This window comes from Temnothorax nylanderi, unplaced genomic scaffold (assembly GCF_030848795.1).
Source record: "Temnothorax nylanderi isolate EJ_2023f unplaced genomic scaffold, tnyl_v1.0 TNYL_tig0218_pilon, whole genome shotgun sequence".
In the NCBI taxonomy this organism is placed as follows: domain Eukaryota; kingdom Metazoa; phylum Arthropoda; class Insecta; order Hymenoptera; family Formicidae; genus Temnothorax; species Temnothorax nylanderi.
Genome location: NW_027249280.1, coordinates 27,995 through 48,234, shown reverse-complemented (window position 1 = coordinate 48,234; position 20,240 = coordinate 27,995). Strand labels below are relative to the sequence as shown.

General features: G+C 39.2%; 1 protein-coding gene across 2 annotated transcripts in view; it reads left to right on the top strand.

The window, feature by feature from the left end:
- The window catches only part of LOC139779289 (uncharacterized), a 70,266-nt gene extending 50,845 nt beyond the window's left edge, over positions 1–19,421 (top strand). The window contains exons 1-9 of one of the 2 annotated variants that reach the window (XM_071717595.1): positions 4,769–6,615; positions 8,831–8,965; positions 9,961–10,125; positions 12,065–12,199; positions 12,734–13,003; positions 13,096–13,470; positions 13,582–14,004; positions 14,146–14,446; positions 14,533–19,421. In XM_071717595.1, coding sequence (XP_071573696.1) covers positions 6,406–6,615; positions 8,831–8,965; positions 9,961–10,125; positions 12,065–12,199; positions 12,734–13,003; positions 13,096–13,470; positions 13,582–14,004; positions 14,146–14,446; positions 14,533–18,275 — 5,757 coding nt within the window. In that variant the 5' untranslated portion in view covers positions 4,769–6,405 and the 3' untranslated portion in view covers positions 18,276–19,421. Of the gene's footprint in view, positions 1–4,768; positions 6,616–8,830; positions 8,966–9,960; positions 10,126–12,064; positions 12,200–12,733; positions 13,004–13,095; positions 13,471–13,581; positions 14,005–14,145; positions 14,447–14,532 lie in introns of those variants that run through there. The other variant, XM_071717594.1, reaches the window with a different exon arrangement.
- Positions 19,422–20,240: the final 819 nt, after the last annotated feature.

Sequence of the window (20,240 nt, the reverse complement as noted above, 5' to 3'; positions counted from 1 at the left end):
TTGCGGAAGAAGGTAATTCCCTTAATGTAATCTTTTATTCTTTTATATGTGATTTGACAAATTCAAAGAATCTTTGATGAATACGCAGAGAAGATGTTTATGAAACATGCTCATCAACAGCATCTCTCTTTGTTTCCCCCTTAATTACAATTACGATTGATAACTGTAGTTGCGTGCAACGACAGATGTTTTAAGCTGTTGTTTTTATAATATGCTACCTTGACACTTTTACGTATCGATGAGCTCTGGCGGCTTAGTGTTCTAGCAAAAGGAAACAGTACTTATAGGACAATTTTTATACAAAGAAGAGATTGTGTGCGAGTATTTTTTCAGATAAGTTTTACGCTATATGAAATTCAATGAGAATCATCTTTCGAAATAATCCCACGGTAACAGCGAAAATGGGGTGTGCCCAACAGATAAAATGTCTTGATATTTTACGCGTGAGGGAGCTTATTATTTTCCATTCAACGCGCAAGCTATTCCCTTCGCACGTATATATTAACCTGTGATGCAAACGAAATTTATTCAACCAATAATCACAACAGAGGTGTTAATTTTGCATCGATGTGCTTATTATATACTGTAATTTTTCTAGTTTGCTATATTATTTAGCTTATATGCATATTTTTAAATTATTATTATTATTAAAGTATTTTAAATTATTATTTTTAAAGTATTATTATATTTTACATAATTCATATAATAAATATGCAAAATATTAACAAACTTTGCGAGTTTTATGTAATAAGCCTTCTATGTAATTGAGCCTCGTTAATGCCTTTTAATCCACGAATATTCATACACAATACGATCGAGAAATGTTTAAATTGGAAGGGGAAGGCATATACATTTTTAATATAAAATAACAGCGCGGATTTATTTCTCTGCTGTTGCGCGGATCGATAATAAAAGCCTTATTTGACTTTATTTGCTATTATATCATTTTCTCTGTCACGTTCTTCGCAATCATGTAGAGATACGACTAACCATTGTAACGGGATCGACGCTCCACGGACAACGAGAGGTTTTCGTTCGTGATTGGCGAGGAGCGCCGCCACGACTATAATCGCGCGTTGGTCCATCATCGCAAGCGTTGTCTGCTTTTATCGTGGAAGGTCAACTGTTTCATCTAGCACAAGAAGGAAACTAGCTTCAAGCTGCGATGGTAGACGTCGCGCATTCGAGGCTACTCGAGAAGTAGGTGGAAACGCAAGTTCCTCACCGATCTTCTCACGGGGTTAATTAGCAATCTTGAGAGTTAATTGCTTCAGGCGTATAGGGGTACCGGGCGCGATTCGCAGGAACAATTACCGGTCGGAAGAACGTGTACGCTTTGTTGTTACCAGAGATTCGTCTTTCAACCGGCGCAATTTTGCCCAAAATTACCGCAATTCGAGAGCAATTCAGCAAAGCTCATTTTCTTACTGTAGAGAGGGCACGTTACGGCACGAGATATAAACGTTGCGCAATTTTCAGAGAATATATTCATGTGACAATAATTATGCGATTTAAATGCAAATAACATTTTTGCAAGCGTTACATTGTTTTAATTTTTACGTCAGGTGTAAATTGCGCGCATCATTATTTATAATTGGACAATTTAATATTAGGTAACATTATTTCAACTTGGAAACAAAGAAGAATTTGATGATATTTGAGATAATAGCTTTGCCGAGTGAATTTGGGTTTTAATATGCCTCTCGTGTCAGAAGCTATCGTACGGGTAACTTTTGGGATCCACCCTTATACGCGGAACGATCCAAACTAGAAATTATATCTCCCATGGACGATCTACCTGTTAGTGGTAGGGGAGAAACAGGTTTTCATGGTACATTATTCACTGAACATTTTTCAAAATAAATGTCAGTGATATCTTTGCAAAATGCTTTTAGACGGTTTGTTATCTCACTGATAACAGGTTTAAGATTTCCGGATAATTATGTCTACAACGTGCAAAAAGATTATAAGTAAATTTGTCTGTAAATAAATTTTAATCCTGAATATATTCTTTAAAATCACAATAAGTTTATTCTGATTATTATAAGCGCTTAATATTAAATTCTAAAGATTAATTATTTTTAGATTGGACAGACTTTCTACAAATAAAGTTCTGAAAAAAAGGTTACGTTATTGCATACCAATATGATGATTAATATATCACCCTACGAAGAATTTAATCCAAATGAAATACCTAAGATGATTCATCAGGAATGCGTTTTGGAGGAAGGGAGGATGGGAGTGAAAGTCCTTCGATGTTACGACAGGACCCTTTGCCTCTCGCGATACTATCTTTCCTGCTTGTCAGTTTTTAAGAAATGTGTATGTTAAGAATATTTTTTCTAGCAATGTATAAATATCTTGCAATTTTTGTTAAATGTGTTTCCTTAAATTAATTTATAAATATTTTAACTTATTTGAACAAGTACAATACTTTAAACGTTACATTATCGGCGAACGGAACCAAGTTACTCTGTCTGAGTTAATCAGGAAGGGAACAGAATTTTTAATGTTGCGCAAACAATATGACTTAGCTTTATGGTTATTCAAGAGGCGATAGTTCCCCGTAAAGGATTTCCTGTTTATCTATTTGCATTTTCTGAAAAGCCGGAATGATGTTAAAAATTTATATAATCGTTGCATTATGAGAATTCAATTCCGATGCAGCTGTGTGATATGAACCGTACAATAGCTCTAATGGCACAGATCATATCGACAGTGCTCAAGCATAATTCTTGTATCTTTGCATGTTTCTGAATACAGTTAGTTGTTAGATGGCGATGATAATAGGTGACTGTGGGCATAATTAGGAGAGTGCCCAATTAAGAGTATTCGCTGGTAGTGTCGTCAAACAACAACCGTTATCTTTAAAAAAACATGCGATAGATCTTGCAATCTTGCCGAAGACGCGATTTGTAACACTTTTTTTGCGCGCCGCGCGACAATTTGTGGTAGAGACACATTTACAGATTACCACTTCGGTTACGGACACCTGACATAATTTCCTGCTATTATCGGATCATTTCCGGCCGCCGCTAATAGTTCCTTTGAACTCGCGTGTCGAAGCACTCAAAGTCGAATCGAACTACTAGTTTTCGATTTTCTCCTTTAACTGCATTTTTTAATATTTATATTTAATAATATGTTTTTCGTTGGTTCTTTTGTTATTTAAAATTAAAGCGGTTTGGCTATTCTCCCAAAGAATATTTTGAGGAAACTCGATTGCTGAGATTTTCCATACGACAAGATTGAAAGTGTATAGGCAGATAGATTATCGTTTAATACTCGTTAAGAGTCGAGTATTTTACAAGCAAACTTAACTAGATTTACATCCTGTCTCGTAAACGAGGGAGGAAATGTTCCAAGTCCTTGTACGTAAGTAGCCACGTTACTTCTTTTACGCGACAGTGCCCACACTTCTTGATTAAATAGTATCGCCTGGATTTAATAGATACAATTTCCTGTTTGGTGCGTGTGTATGCGTGCGTGTGTGTGTGCATGTGAAATGAAATCCTTCGCAATATGCTATGCATATTAAATAAAATATCTTAGTCCAAGGATATTATTTAATTCGTTTGTCTTCTATATTTTACTGTTAAATCTCTTGAGAATGTTCTGTATTTTAGTGATCTGACTTTGACAAGAGGGGCAACAGTCATCTTTAGCTCTGTGCATTGTAGAACACCTGAACGCGCGAATTTTGGACGATTTAACTCGCTAACTCTAAATGCTTTTGATAAAAAAACTATTGTGATCTCGATATTTTGGTAATAAAATTTTTGTCTTAAAATGATCTCAAGAATTTACCCTTAAGCGTTGTACTATTTTTATGAGACATCCTTTATAGTGAAGTATTCGTTTATACTCTTTCTCTCTCTTATCAATATTTTATATATATATTGATATAAGCAATATCCTCATACTCACGTAAGCTCAGCTAAGTGAGCGTCGGGAGTGGAATGCGGATGCTGGTTGTCCACGAAGATGACGAACTTGTTCATTCGACTAACAATATTTATTTTATGATTGTATAAAAAACATCAATTTTTTCTTATTCTTAACAGAAAAGAACTAGCGCAATGCATAAATATTATGAATGCTTGTTGTGCTTCCATATGAATAACATCGTATCGTTTACGACTGAACCCTTTTGAGTACGCGTCACTATAGTGGCTTCTCTCTAAACGGTCTTTTAGGATAAACGCCACTATAGTTTTTCTGTGTCTTAATACCTGTGTTTTTTTTAGACGAAATTTCGCGGTTGAACTGTGCGTGTAGCTCTGTAACCAGTTTAATCGTAGTCAAAGGGTTGATGCATGCTATAACTCACGAAATGACACAATAAATCACAAAATGAAAATTACAGCAATACGATACGCTGTACATGGAAAAGTAAACTTCCCCTGAGTATCAAATCGTCGCACCGTTGCAATTTTCTGCAATGGCAATAAAAGAAATCAATATCTTTGCAAAAACAATGATCGGATAATTTTTCCGATTTATCTTCTTCTGAAGATCTGAAAGAGATAAATCTAAAGAACGAAGGTTGTCCAAATCTTCAACGAGCTACGGTCCTGGCTGGGCTGCTGTGTGGTTCAGGTTGTTCAGGTAGATAGGTGAGCGTAGAACAGCTAAACGGGTGACGTCATGGATTTCTTGGATCTATCGAAAGGTGGGATGGAGCAAGAAAGTGGATACTGTATGGCCCCTTAGAAAGAAGAGGAAGACGAAGAGAACCAGACGAGAGGGGTGGGGGTGTCCGCCAGCATACTGCGAGTCGCTGGCTTCAGGTACGGGTGCACGGCGTGCACGGCGCCGCGTTCAGGTAGTTCCGTGCTCCTTCTCCACGTTTCTCCGCGTGCGATCGTGTGCTGTGAAACTGCCGCGAAGCTGTGCGAAGGAAAACGTTTTCATTCTCGCGCTTCTTGATGATCCGGAGTGTAAAGTGGTTCGCAAGGAAAGAACGTGCGCGACGGGATTGTCTACTTCCGTGACGGTGTTGTAAATATCCTTTTACGGCAGATGGATATAAGTGTTGCATAGTTAAGCAATAACGGTAGACGGCGGTAGTAGCTATGTTGGAATCTTCATTGGATATCGAGATACGAAGATATGGAACAGTGATGGTTGCGAAGGAAGAGAGTTGCTTCTCGTCTTTCTGAGAAGCGGCGGAAGGAGAGGAGCACGTGGTATGTCGAGACGCGGAGCAAAAAAGTGGTCCACGCTAACATTTGATTCAAACATTAACATCCGATGGAGTAACTTCGTCATCATTTTGGAAAACTGTACATTTATGCAAAGCTATTCTGCGTTTGATCTAAAGAAATGACATAAAGGGATCTTTATGTTCATCAATATCTTGAAGATCTTCCAAAAAGATTTTTTATCGCACAATTATTTTGAAACTAATCTTCCCAGACGTTGCTCTTTGACGAATAGGCGAGTTCTCAGAGAATATTCTTCGAGATCGCCGAGAACTTGCCACTTTGGAGTCGAGATGATATTGAAACCGCGAGCTTATCACAATAATGCCAAGTTTGCGAATCGGAAAGGCGACATTGCCGGCTAAACGAGTTTACGTTTTTAATCGAGCCTACGATTCATCTGGCAACGGGTTCTGCCGGCATATCCGGTATGCAATTGCTATTAGATACGATTCTACCTCCGTTCTTTACGAAGAAAAGCATCTGCCTCTCTGACTCTCGCCTGGCTTGCTCATCGTCAACCTTCGCATCTCCTTTCTTCGTGTTCTTAAACGTTCTCTCGTTTATCTGATCCGCCGCGATTGTAGCGTTATTACTCAAAGTTACGTCGCAAAATAACGCTTGCGGCATTTATCGCATTACGATAACGTTCAGCAGTCTCGAAAATAAAGAAGAAAGGACATTTTGAAGATATGATAAGAATTGTACAGTAAAAAGCGATCGTCGACCCTAATTTATCTTTAATAAAACACAGCTATCGTAGTTTAAGGAACTACACGAGGGCGCAAACAGGAAAGCTAACGGTGTGCATTATCGCCTAAAAAAGAAAGAAGATCGACAAAGGGAAAATACAGCGTAAAGTTACAAGACAAATATACGAAATGATATTATCAGAGGAGCAAGTAAAGTGTCGCGTGTAGACACGGCAAACAACGCTATCGTACCAGAAATCCGTCACGAGAAGTTTTCTGTCGAGTGGGAGTTAAGCATTTATCCTTATCCGGCACGGAAGATACGTCATTTTGCACGCGCAATGTTTTTATTTTAATTTCGGAGCGTATCGACGTTCGAAAGAATTAATAAATCTTTTTGCCGCCTAATTTTTAACGTTTGAAGATGACTATCATGAATCATAGTGTGCAATAAATTAAGAGACGATGACATTTACGTCTCCAACTTCGAGCGTACGGAAGATGTAAAGATGTTGAAGTGGATAAAGGTTCGTCAGAATGCGTCGACGACGACGACATCCACGTCGACGGCGACCCCGCTGTCACTCAAGCCTCATCAGAAGATAAAAAACGATGAGGCGAGAGTTAAAATTGAAGATAAAATCGAAGAGGAAGGGGAGGATAGCGGTATGGAGAAAGAAGACTCGGTTTGCAACGTTGAGCTGACCAATCTGAAAAAAGTACGCTTATACCTCATTGATCTCTTCATTAGTTTAGAGAGCTGTGTTAGAACACGTTTGTGGCTCGTACTCTTAATAGCAAGAGTGCTAATTAATTTAGTTTTAATGAATAACCGATAATGAATTTAGTCATTAAACTAATTACCTTAAGACAATCCACACGTATGGTTTCTCTCAAATTACTATAGACCGTGGCTTGAGAATGCTTGATCGTGTGAAGGCGCCTATAGAGACACGTGTAGTTATAATTTTTACTCTCTCTTCTCTCTACACAAAAGCAGATGAACGTCGAAGATTATTAATTCTGAAAGTTATTTGCTATTTTTTTTTAACAGCCTTTTCTGCGCGATAGATATTATGTCTTGAGATACTCTCTATTAAGTTTCGAGAAACGCGCGGCCAGCATTAATGACCGATAAGGCACCGCTTTCGTTCGATGAACACACTCGATCTAACGCAATATCTGATACGTAAACGCTGAAACCGGCTGGTTTCTTCTGCACCAGGCGCCAAACCTGTCTCGAACAGGTGCCACGTTCTCTTCTTCACAGATGCACATGGACATGCCGTTACCATCATCGCTTTTACGCCGACCGGGGGACTCGTACCACATCTGTCACTACTGTCATTACCGGTAGACAGTTAGTACGCGACACGCGGTAACTTTCATTGAGGAATTTCACTTTAGGCGCGAATTGACGTAGTAGCGTACTAGATTGCCGCTCAGACGTAACAGAATGACTAGCGCGAATTCCGATTGAATCATTGAAATTCATCGGAAAATCTCAGAAATCGATTCTGCCTTATTATTCTATTATCCTATCGATTTTTACTTATCATTTGGCACATTTATCAAACACTCTCTTTTGCGAATCGTGAAAACAAGTTCACAACTCGCATCGTGATTCGCATGGTGCACTTTGAGTCGTTTCTTCTTCCTTTTGCATCCGACATTTTTGTCGAAATGCTGCGTTAGGCAAGCACCTTGAAGCGCAGCGCGCCGACTTTCTACATGTAATCGCTACTTACTAATCGCGGGAGGGTGGGATTAGTTACGAAACCTACTGGTAGAACCCGGCTGCTGGCGATAGGTCGCAAATTACGACCGGTCCGGTACTCCTACTTGACCTCTGCCATGTGTCACAGCGGCATACGGCGACCGATGTATAGTAAAAATCAAGATAATACATGGTCGATGTCCCATCTCGCGTATCTCACCGATTCCAAGAACTTCGCTCACCGTCTTCTCATTGCAAAATCGCTTGCGTTAAAATTATCTATGCACCGTGATTATCCGGTAGATATGTTGATTAGGGAAATGAAAGAAGCAGAGCAATGCGGTAGGTTTAGCGTTACAATGCGATTTTATCACAAAACCAACGGTTTTATCGGCGGTGATGTAATAAGGATTAACGTAACTTCGTGCAAGAAAATTTAGATTTATTCCTCTCTCTCTCTTTTACGTTTATTTGCGAAATGTTTACAGAAAATCTGTCTGCAATATTATTTAACATTTATATCAATGAAGTTCACATTTATTTCCATAGTGATTTACGGCTTTAGCTATAAATTTGTTTATAGCTATATTATTTTATTAAAAAATTTCTATGTAATGCAGCTAGAATTTAAAAAGTTTCCATATTGAATAAAGATTATTTTGCTATCTAAATATATCGCGATACCAAAACATCTTGGATATTAGTTGTTATAATTTATAATAGAATTAAGATGCAGCGTTCTCTCGACGCTCGCTAGACTAAAGCCGACCTCTTCATTTTCCATAATATGATGAAAATTTATTCCACCTGTTGATTCCGCTACATTTTCATGTTCTATATCTTGCTCGTCGCTCAACTTACACCAGGATGACAAGGCTAATAGATACGTACGAGAAAATATCGAGTTCAATGAATGCAATACCAATGAGAATCAAGTCTTTATTTGAGCCAAAAGGGAGCTTTATGCGAAATATTATATTAATATCAGAATATGTTTTACATCATTTACTTGTGTTATACATACACAAAAATAAAATTATATATTTATAATGTTAAAATTTAATATTTGTAACCGTGACATGTCTTCGTTTATATCAAATCGGCATTTATTATTTGTTTCGCGAACTCTCGTCGGCGCGGCGCGTTCACGACGCTCGGCGGCGAGATCTCGTTTGGTAGCTCGCGCATTAAATCCTCGTCACATTGTCTTGTTTCAGGACCTGTTCTCGCAGCTGCAGTTTTCGCAAGAGAGTGCTCTGCCTCCCGATACGTTGCGCCGTGCGTTGGCCGAGAGCTTTCTCGATCAGCAGAGGTTTCAACTCGGTTTTATGGACGACGCGGCGGAATGTTTCGTAAGTGCCAATTATTTTGGTTTTTCCAGATGCCTTTACTGATTGAAACAGCGAGATATTGATATACGCGTAATTGCAATCTGCCAATTGGCAATCGATCGAAAAGCGCTGAAACACTCTTTTTATACATCACTTGCGATAGATTGCGTTTTCGATTGCTGAATCGATTTTTATATGCTTCTCTTTCCGCATTAATTTAATTTTTAAATTTGCGCTACGTGAAAAAAACGGAGGGTAAATAATATATATCTTTCTCTGCAATTAAGAAAAAATTATATGTCATGTATATTTAGAATAGAAGGAGAAGAAGAACTTTCCTGCTAATAACATAGAAAGTTTTATGGCGTAGAAGGCTCAGATTACTAAATGCAATAGAATTAAGTCAAATCAAGGTCTTTCTCTCAGGATTTTCTCTCGCTCTCTGGCGCAGGTAGAATCACGCTATTTTCATTATTGAATATTTCGAGGCTGATCGAATGTTCCTAATGATGCCTAGTTATGTACGAGATTGGACTAGCAATAATGATCTTAGCTGAGCCTTGCAAATACCGACAGCATACTACTTTCTCGTTTGCACAACAGTCACGTTGGACACTAGTATGCTCGTATCTCGTATGTATGTCAACACTGGTCGGCTGAATAATATCAATGCAACTTGGGTACTTACACAACGAAAACGTACAATAGATGCAAGGACAGTAACGTAATCGTGGCGGCGTACCGTTATTCTGCATATTCTCAAACGCAGGATTTTTATCGGCATTTGTTAGCGGACGTACCTTTTTTGCGTATTAAGTTAAATATGGGAGGTTGATGACCCCATAAATTACTTTGTAATGAAATTATATGCTTAATTTTTATGAGAAAATATCGGAGATGGATATATCTGCTTTATGTACGTTTAATTTGACCTTGTAAAGACAGGAATTGCAATAGAAAACATGAAGAAATGCGCGTTCCTAAGCTAACATACAATTTCTTTTTTCAACTTTCAGGAAAACATTCTCTTACGTATACACCTTCACATTGCAAGCGGCGAGGCTGAAGACATGTGTAGCGCGAGGCATTGTGTACCGCATCAGAAATTCGCCATGACGCTCGTCGAGCAAAGCGTCTGCGGAGTTTGCGGTGCAACGTCGGAGCCACTGCCTTTTACACAGGTTCGTGTAATTAATATATCATGCTTTTCACATTGCATGTGCTTATCATATATTGCTACATTATTATATAAAAAATCACTCAAGAAGTATCGCGTTCGAAAAATGCAAACACGGGGCGTCTTTCAGTTTATTGATGACTGGCTCATTACAAAGTCACAAAATTGAGATCGTGATTTTAGAGAGAATATATAAAAATGAAACGTAAAGATACCATTTTCGTTTCTGAAGTGAAACGCGCCAAATTGACATTCGATCGCGTCTTCGAACGACCTTTCCGCTTTTTCTTCCGTTTACGTTTTCGTACGTTTACGTTTTACGTGGGATCGGTGCGTATAGTATTCATCTTAGATTTTACCTGAGGCATATAGAACCTTTTTATGTTTTTCCTCTTCTTATGAACATCTGCTCCTTTAAGATGTGTCACGGTTTTCTTACCTTTTACCTACCTAAGTATTTAGTATCTTTTTTTCTCACGTTTTATTTTCATTTCAGGAAAGAAATTTAGAAAAACAGAATTTGTTAGTGATATTATTAATAAAATTAATGAAAAACCCAGTATAAAGATATTCTACTCGTAATCAAGTAGACAAACAACTTTTAAGTATTTTATTTCGATTAAGAGATCCTTTTTCTATTTTTATTTTTTAAGAATTTTGGTTATTTTTTATTTTTACTTATCTAATCGTGACAATAAAGTTTCCTTCCAAATGATGCTTTGTTTAAAGCATCATCAATTATGCCAGAAAATCTAAATTTACAACTATGAAAATAAAGAGATATTTCGTTTTTTTTTAAATATTGTCTATGCTTGTTAAAATTTTATTTTGTAATCTCGTTGCACAGTAGTTATATAACGGATAGTTATAAAACAAGTGTGTTTTATCAAGTATATATATATTTCGTTGATTTATTTTTATTTGATTTGCAACTGCGAATCGTTGAAAGTGGACTGAAATTTGATTTCACATATTGACATGTTTGCGCACTAACATCTGCTGCATGATTCCTTTTATTGGCCCTTGTTTTAATAAAATATCAGTATTCTATCACTGATAGTATAGCTTTAGTAAAATAATACATTCTTGCAACTTTACTTTATGCCATGAGTATTTCTTTGCAATCCTTTTGCAACTTGAACAACTTGAATCGCGCAAACGGAAGAGAGCAGCGTAATGCCACATATAGTGCTCAGCATCTCGTGGGTGGAGTTGGTTTTCCTTGGCGTGTTCACATCGGGCATCGTTGACCAGCGAACCGTAAAAAGCATGAAACTAGTTGCTGTTATCCACTAAGCATGCAGAATGTTAGCAGTATGCCGGCGGTTCAATAACAGATTCGATCAGGATATTGAAACAGATAGGCATTAATTGCATCCGTATTAAATTTGTGCAGATATGATATAATGATCAGGATAACGAAATCGAGATTAATTGTTCCTTTTAATTATTTAAATTTGCATCAAGTTATTAATATAATATTTTCGTTTGATTTGTATTTATTAAAGTATAGTGAATGGTTTTATTACTCTATTATGGTAATTTATTTAAAATTATTTAAACGCGAAACAGCAAATTTTATTATAAATCTTATCAAAATCTATTAGTTTTATGCGATTCTTATCGCAATTCTGCCGATATTAAATACGATAGATCATACATCAAATTTGTTGCTTTTCTGTTAGCAAAATTTTATAGAAGATATTTTACAGTCTGCTTTCGATGATTTTGGCTTGACAATCTGAGTATATGGCTTTTATTGCTTCTCGTTTACTAAAAATTCTTAGTTTCCAACTTTTTGGTCTTTGGTTATTATTATATGACATATAGGAAAATTGTCCTTCCTTTGCCAATCTATATTTTATAAATCTTGACTTTTTTGAAATTTTGAATTTATTAAATAAAAAAGAAAACATATACCATCGTCTCCATTCTTTTTGCAGATGGTTCATTATGTGTCTGCGTCAGCGTTAACGTCTCAAGCTCATCAAACGCCACTAAATTCTAGAAATAATCCGGATCTCTTCGGGCAACTTCTCCGAAGAGCTGGCGGCATGGGGGACATCCGTGATTGTCCGGTAAGCTAACCGAGCGTATTTTATAAATCTTTGGTCAAATTTGTGACGAACGCTTCAAGCCTCGCGCGTTCTGCCGCGTTTTGTCATCAATTTCGTGGTAGCCCACTCATAACACGTTGTATTTTAAATAAGGTTACGTAGAACTGACTCATTTGAATACGAGTTTTATGAATACATTCTATCCACGAATTTACATCCGGTTCTATACTTTCTCTCGAAAATGGAACGCCAACGCAGGAAAGAAGAATATTCTTGATTTAAAAATATCTTTAGTTTCAACGTGGAAATTACAGATTATATTGCGTTAAACGAAGAAAATTCACTTGAATGAAGTCATTTATATAGTTCAATCAAGAAAAAAATTGAAATTCTTATAAGAAGATTATAGATTGCATATATATAAGTTTTGATTTGACATTTCTTTTTTTTTTTCTAAAGTCGATCAAAATGTGATCATGAAATTATTATCATTGTTTCAAGATTTGATAATAATATTACAATAGAAATATATTTCTCTTTGTTTGTTATTCTCAGAGTTCTTGCGGTGCGAAAATTCAAATCTGTCGGACCTTGATGAATCGACCGGAAATAGTTTCCGTCGGCGTCGTCTGGGACAGCGAACGACCGTCGTTGGAGCATATCATGGACGTTTTTGCGACCGTGGGCACGTCCCTTCGACTAAGTGACGTCTTCCATAGCGTGGTAGACTCACGATGGGGCGCCTCCACCGTGCATAATCTCGTAGGAGTTGTTACCTATTACGGGAAACATTATTCTACGTTCTTCTTCCATACGAAATTGAAGGTCAGTGTTACCTTCGTATCACCAAGGTAGTTTTGCTACAGCGACTCCAGCTTTGTAGCACGACTTAACATGGCGATAAAACAAATCCTTAGGTGTGGATCTATTTCGACGATGCCACCGTCAAGGAAATTGGACCCCGGTGGGAGCAAGTCGTGGAAAAGTGTAGGAGAGGTCGTTATCAGCCTTTGCTACTCCTGTACGCGACGCCCGCCGGTACTCCGGTTAATACCGAGAACGCCCCAAAGACTATTATCCCTTTTCCGAATAATAATGGCCTAAAGACATCCCCAAAGAATAGCGTTCGCCGTTCCATTACTCCTAGTCCTGAGAAGCCATCCATCAATAGCACTGCCAGACGTGCCATCACACCTAATCCTGACAGTCCGCCACATCTCTACACTCAACGAACCGTTTACAGTGATTACCAGAATCTCACAGACATCCAGAATAATATATTCGGCAATCAGGTATGTCGTGTTTGATTAATATTTATAAATTATTTTTTACATCTTTCTTTTACTGCAGCAAACGTGTTGACTTCGCATTTAATTTTTTGACATGAAAATAATATGACACAGGGCGTAGACGCGGTCGATGGTGAAATAGAATCGAAGTACATTAGCCGTCGCGCCGTGGAAAATGTAATGCAGCAACAGAAGAAGCAGCAGATGCAATTGACGCGTAGCTTAAGCGTGGGATCGGCGCCGCAAGACGGTATCAGCATCCCTGACCATATGAACGTGCCTCGAAGACGAGATTCCGGTAATTGGTCCGGCGATCGAAACAGCGCGTCGTCGAGTTCGTCAACCACGATGGACAATACGTATCTGTATATTGTTAATAAAATGCAGAGGACCTCGGGCGTACCTAAAAGCCCCATCAGCAAATCTGGGGAACTCTCGAGCAGCAGCAGCGGTCATTACGACGCTGGTTATGACTCGTATTCTTTGTCTTCCACTGACAGTCTTCCACTTCAGCAGGGTTTAAAGCACAACTTACAGGTAAATAAGAAAATATTAACAAAATTAAGAGAATAACGACAAGGATTTTGATTGTAAACTTCTAAATATCTAAATTTCTCAATCGTTACCACAAGATGTTTGTGCGTACTCTTTTGTAATTTGGATATCATTTCTTACTAGCTTGCTCAAATACCGGAGGGTTACCAACCTTCTTCCGGCGACGATTGCGAACGATTATGTAAAGAAACGGACGCGTTGTTGGATAAATCTCGTGCCGCCGAAGATGCTGGCGATCTTAACACAGCCGTCGCATTGTGTAGTGCGGCCAGCAACAAAGCCAGAGCTGCGATGGACGCTCCGTATAATAATCCTCACACAATCACGATAGCAAGAATGAAACACAATACTTGCGTCATGAGAACGAGGAGTTTACATAGGAGAATGCTGCAGGAACAAGTTACTGTTAACGGTGACAAAGAGGGTAAGGAATCGAGATATCGATTACTCTGACACATGCAGAATAAATAAAAATACATATTTTACACATTGCGTTCTTTTTCTTTATAGATGGGGCACCTGAAGGAAGACACTCGCGAGAGAATAGTAAATCGAGCCAACATTCAAGGCAAAGTTCGCGAGATAAAGGCAATCACTCTCGACAAAATAGTCGGGAACTTCTCGTGAACGCACCAACAGCGGTGGTAGATAAACCTACCACGAAGAGTATCGAGATCTACGCTACTTTGCCGAAGAAGAAGACTCTACGTAGTAAAGCGACAGCGGTGAACGTCATCGAGGACGAGGAATACATGCTGTATGATCGCCCAACGCAAAGAACCGGCTTGTTTAGCCGTACGAAACGTTGCGAGGACGATAAGAAAGATAAGAAACGCGCGAGGAGCGAAGAGAGGAACAAGAATGTGTCAAAGGATTTTTCGATAGCACCATCTAGATTGTCACCGTCTCCAAAAGGGGTAAAGATCGAGAAGCCAAAAGAAACCGAGATTAACGCAACTGTCGTCAGAAATACACAGCTCAACAATACGGCTACGGTCGAGCAGAAGCAGGGCAAGAAGCAGCACAAGATTCGCAGAAAGTTGCTCATGGGCGGATTGATCAAGAGGAAGAACAGAAGTATGCCAGATTTGCGAGAAGGGCAGGATGGCCAGGCAAATGTGAATACGGAAAGATCATCCGCCTTACCGAAACAGTCGGTAGACGATTCCAGCGTTGGTCTAAAAGGCAATGATGTAAGTCAAACACTGAGTGGTTACTTATCGGAGGGACACCTGGAGTTCGCCGGCAACAATGGATCTGGAAATACTAGCAATCCAAATCTCGAAAGAAGCCGGTTGATGAGAAAGAGCTTCCACGGCAGCGCCGGCAAAGTGTTACACGTGGCAAAAGTGCCTCCGCCCCCTCCGCTCAGGACCACTTCTCAGCTTAGCAAGTCTAAGTGTTCGGGCGAAGTGCACAATGAGCAGCAATCCGACAAAGCTGCATACCCTTTGCCGGATAATAGGTGCGTGCCGAATTCGTCGCAGGAACAAAACAACGTTTATTGGAATCACATGAACACGAGCAACTCGACTAACGTGACGAACAGGAACTCAGATTATGCTGATTACTCCTCGGAATCGCATTCGCTCCCTTTTCTACCGTCTTACAATGAACAGAATACCAATATTTCTGGAGCGTGTCAAATAAATTACAACAACAAGCCTAGGATTCAAGATGACGTCATACAATACGCTAACGGTATACTCTACGAGCCGACCTTCGTTGTCACTCGCGCAGACGTGCACAATGAGCAGAGTCCGCCTAAACAACAATTTCAGCCGGATTCCTTACCACCTTATCCCGAAAACGGCAATATTTCGCATTCGCGGCAACCGAGCGAGGAGTTTCCACCACCGCCGTATCCATCAATCCATTCGGTGTCGCATTCAAGACAAACCAGTGAGGATTTCCCACCGCCGCCGCCACCGATCGATGAGCCGACTCCTCTTCAAGAGACTCAACAGCATCAAGCTTCCATTCAACCGCAACAGCAACGCGCACAGCAATTCGAAGCGCAGCAAATTGGCAGCCTGTTGGCGCAGTTGCAAAATAAGAGGGGGCAGATCTTAATTGACGATTCGAATAAAGAGAAACGAGCGCAAGAGCACGAGGACGAGGAGAAATCCTCGAGCGAAACGTGGTTGAGAGAGCTACAAGCTAAACAGGCCGAGAGGAAAATGAAGAGGCAAGCACCTTCAAATCAAGACATTCCAAAAGTTAGAACTCCGTCGATGCCGACGATTCCAGGACCGACTATCGCCAGAAGAACCAGTGATTTAATGATGAATAATCTTGGACAGAATTACGATCAAGGTCGCGACGTCACGGACTGCCCGAGAGTCGCTTCTTCGGTAAAAGACATGGCTGCTAGATTTGAACAGATCAAGCTGCAACCAGCCTCGAAGTCGGACGCAGACGTGAAACCTCAAACGAAGCAAAATGTGAATTGCGTTTCGCCGATGTTAATATCTTCAGGAAACGATATGCCTCAGGAAACGTCATCGATGGAGAGCGCGAAGTCGGCAAAATTACCTTCCGAGAATACCGTAGTTTTTACGAAGACAGAAACTTCAAATTCTCAGACCGTTTCGAACTCCAGTTTCGATTCGAGTTCCAGCCAGAACAGCTTTATCGCGATGGTGCCATCAAACGAATCCGTTCAACAGAGCGAATTAAATGCCGCGATGTTATCTATGTCCTTGACGCTCCCGCACGAGAATGGTTTGCCTGTTGATTATCCGGAAGATGACATCAGCGAGGTGGCGATGCAGAACACTATACAAAACACAACGATACTGCCGAACGAGGAGGACATTGCTCCGCGAAAGGTGAAACGGCGGATTGGGAAGAAGAAAAGCGTATCATTCTGTGACCAAGTGGTGCTCGTTGCAACAGCGGAGGACGACGAAAAGGATTCGTATATACCCAATCCTATTTTGGAGAGAGTCCTGCGTTCCGCGATGAACAAGCCTGAAACTGCTCAAGTACTGCGAGAAATCAGAAGTCTTCAGGAGGCAGAGACGATTCGCGAGAACACCGCCGCGAAATTCCAACAACAGACCCTTCCTTTAAAGAGCGAAGCTGATAGCGTGCCGGCGACACCTTTCCAGGACCAACTGAGGAGCGTTAATCCAATTCCAGACACCATTAAGCCCACATTTGGACGGCAAAATTCAGGCGATTCGATTGGATCGTTAACGGATAAGAAGTCTTGCGGGTCTTGTGGGAACGAAGGGAAAGACGTGGTCGATCGTCCTATGAGAGAGACCTATGCTGGTATTCCCGTGAACACTTCGAAACCGACGTCCTATTCACCGCAGCTGCAACAGCAGATCAGATACACTCAAAATGGATACACTCAATATGTGCAGTCGGTGTACCCGCAGACGCAATCGTCCCATCCAAGAAATCAAATAATTCCTTTGTCGCAAACCCAGAAGCCAGCTAGTCCTTACCCGACGCAAATGAACGGGCAATACATTCAGAATGGAATGCAGCAAACGAAAATACTGCCTCAGAAAAACGGCTACGGACCGTATTATCAGCAGCAATTGCACAACCAGTTGGAGCAGCAGCACAATCAAATGAACAAGCAGGCGACCGTTCAGCCGCAGCAGAATACTCTGAATCAAAGAATCCCGTCTCACAATGCCAGCCCGATAACTGTCCAGCATTCGCAGCAGCAATTTTATCCGCCTAATCAGTCGCCGAGTCCATATCAAAGTCAATACTCTCAAAGTTCCTATCAGGGTCATCCCTATCAAACTGTTCTTCCGCAAGGCAGAGCGGGCCAACCATTGCCGCAGTATCAGCCACCGTCTAATTCACTAGCCTATCAACAGCAGCAGCAGCAGCAGCAGCAACAAAACGCGCAGAACTATCAGCAGAGACATGACAACTACCAGCGACAATTATCATCTCAGAAGGTAGAGCAACAAGGTTCCATGGTGTCCAATCAAACGTATCCCAAGACTCTGCAGAACGGCCAGATACAGCCGAATGTGAAATATCCGGCCTATCAACATCCTCCGCTTTCCAAACAGATGCACTTCGCGATGTCCACTGCGAAGGTCGTTCCGATGGTGATGCAGCCACCTCTGCAAACGCCAACAGGCATCGCGACTACCGTGAGAGCACACGTTACACCCTGCAATCTCTGTCGGAAGAGAAATGTACTTGAGCCAACGCTGTATTGCACGGATTGCGATTTTTACATGTCGCGTTTCCGACCAACTAACAAAACCACTTGAGTTGGTCCGTGTGAATACAATTAAAAGATTTGCCGGTTTCATCGAATGTTGATCCTCTCCGACGAAGAAATAGTGTCGTCCTCTTCGTGATGAATCAATTAATTACCGTATCCAAAAAGTAACAACTATAGTTATTGATGTTCACAAAAATCCAAAATGTTTGTATTTTCTATAACCGCGTTATATTACAATTTAAGCGATTTGCGATGCGTGCAGTCGTAAGAATAATGCAACACCGAAATCTATTTAGCCATGTCTCGGAAAATTAGGTATAAAATTAAATATACAGTATATTAAATATACAGTATTAATAACTTTTTAGATGACATTCGATGAAGTACCGAAATATATATATGATTTATATTATTTTGTATAAATATTAGATGACTTTCGATTAAAGACCCTCATTGTGCAGCTACTAGTTATGCTCGTGTATAATTGTATCGATAGCCGTATTTTCTATAATTTATATTATTTGTAGAAAAATTGTACTTAATCCCATCATTAGACATATTTCGACGTGCTTAATGAATTATGTTATTATTGTAACAGGCGTGAGACTCTAACATAACATTAAACCATCCGCTAAACATTTGTATTTTATAAAATATTTCATCAATGTATTTAAATTGCGGCGTTATATTCATACCTGCGGTACATATTTTTATTTGTATATAGGTAAATGTCATCACGCTTCTCTCTTAAGATCAGCACAACCAATAATTCATTTTGTCAATTATAGTTGAGTTGAGCGAACTACATTTTCCGTTTTTGTGTAACTGCATAATCTATTTTATTGCAGAGATGAGAAGTTAGAATTGTGATACTAGCCATGCTACATAGAATTTTAGAAACTCGTTAGGATATAGAAACTGTATTGCAAATTATGAGAGAAGAATTAAGTAGGAAAGAGGTGAAACTTGATCTCTGAGAATGCGTGGAGTTTATTTTATGTTAACAATCTTTAAAGTTACGTTTTATGTATTAACATGTGTATCAAATGTATCGCGTTACATTGTATTACTTTACTTACTTTTAAGCGCTAGATCAATGTACAAATATTCGATTTTATACTTTTTGTATGAGTATTTTGTTTTAAAAATACTTACTTTTACTGTGACATTAATAAAGTCCCCTTGAGATATATTATCGAGTTGACTTTTTTTCAATCACTGAATCAAATTGATAATGAAAGAATGTACTACGAGTATCAGCAAAGCATAGTTACAAAATTAAACTGACCATATAAAGCGCAAGATTTAAATACTACATACATAAATATAAAAATAAAAAAGATAGATTGATAAGACAGAGAAAGAGAAGATGGATAGATAGACGTTTTTTGGTGCGCGTCCGTGCTACATCTGCAAATGTAGTAGTGTTATATGTATAACAATTTAATTTTATTTAATCTGGTACTAATATAATTTCAGTTTGTCAAAAATGCATAAGACATGAATCTCAATCTAAACGTTGGACGGGGGTCGAATAATTAGAAATAGAGCGACACGGCTTAAAATTACCAAGGTTCAAATTATACGTTATTTATCATATTATATATAATACTATGCAGTACATACACACGGTACCATAATTACCTTCTCACGTGAAGATAGCCGCGTCCGAGTCAAACAACAAAATAGCTGGTGTTATTAACTATTATTTGTGTCTACAATATTTACATTTAGGAAAGATTCGTATGTTTCTCTTCAACCTTCATCGTTTCGAATATTTTATTCCTTGGCGTAGTCAGTACATGTCACATTTAGTAAGACATTCTCCGTGATATAGTGCGGATATAATGGCAGCTCAAATACGTTATATTAATAAAATTTCGGAAGTTTGCAGTGAATTACACAATAGTATATATTGCAATTGTTGTAATAAATTTTTTAATAAAGGTGTAGTATATTTAGAAGCACACTTGTTCCATATACATAAAATATTTACCATGGAAGGCAACTT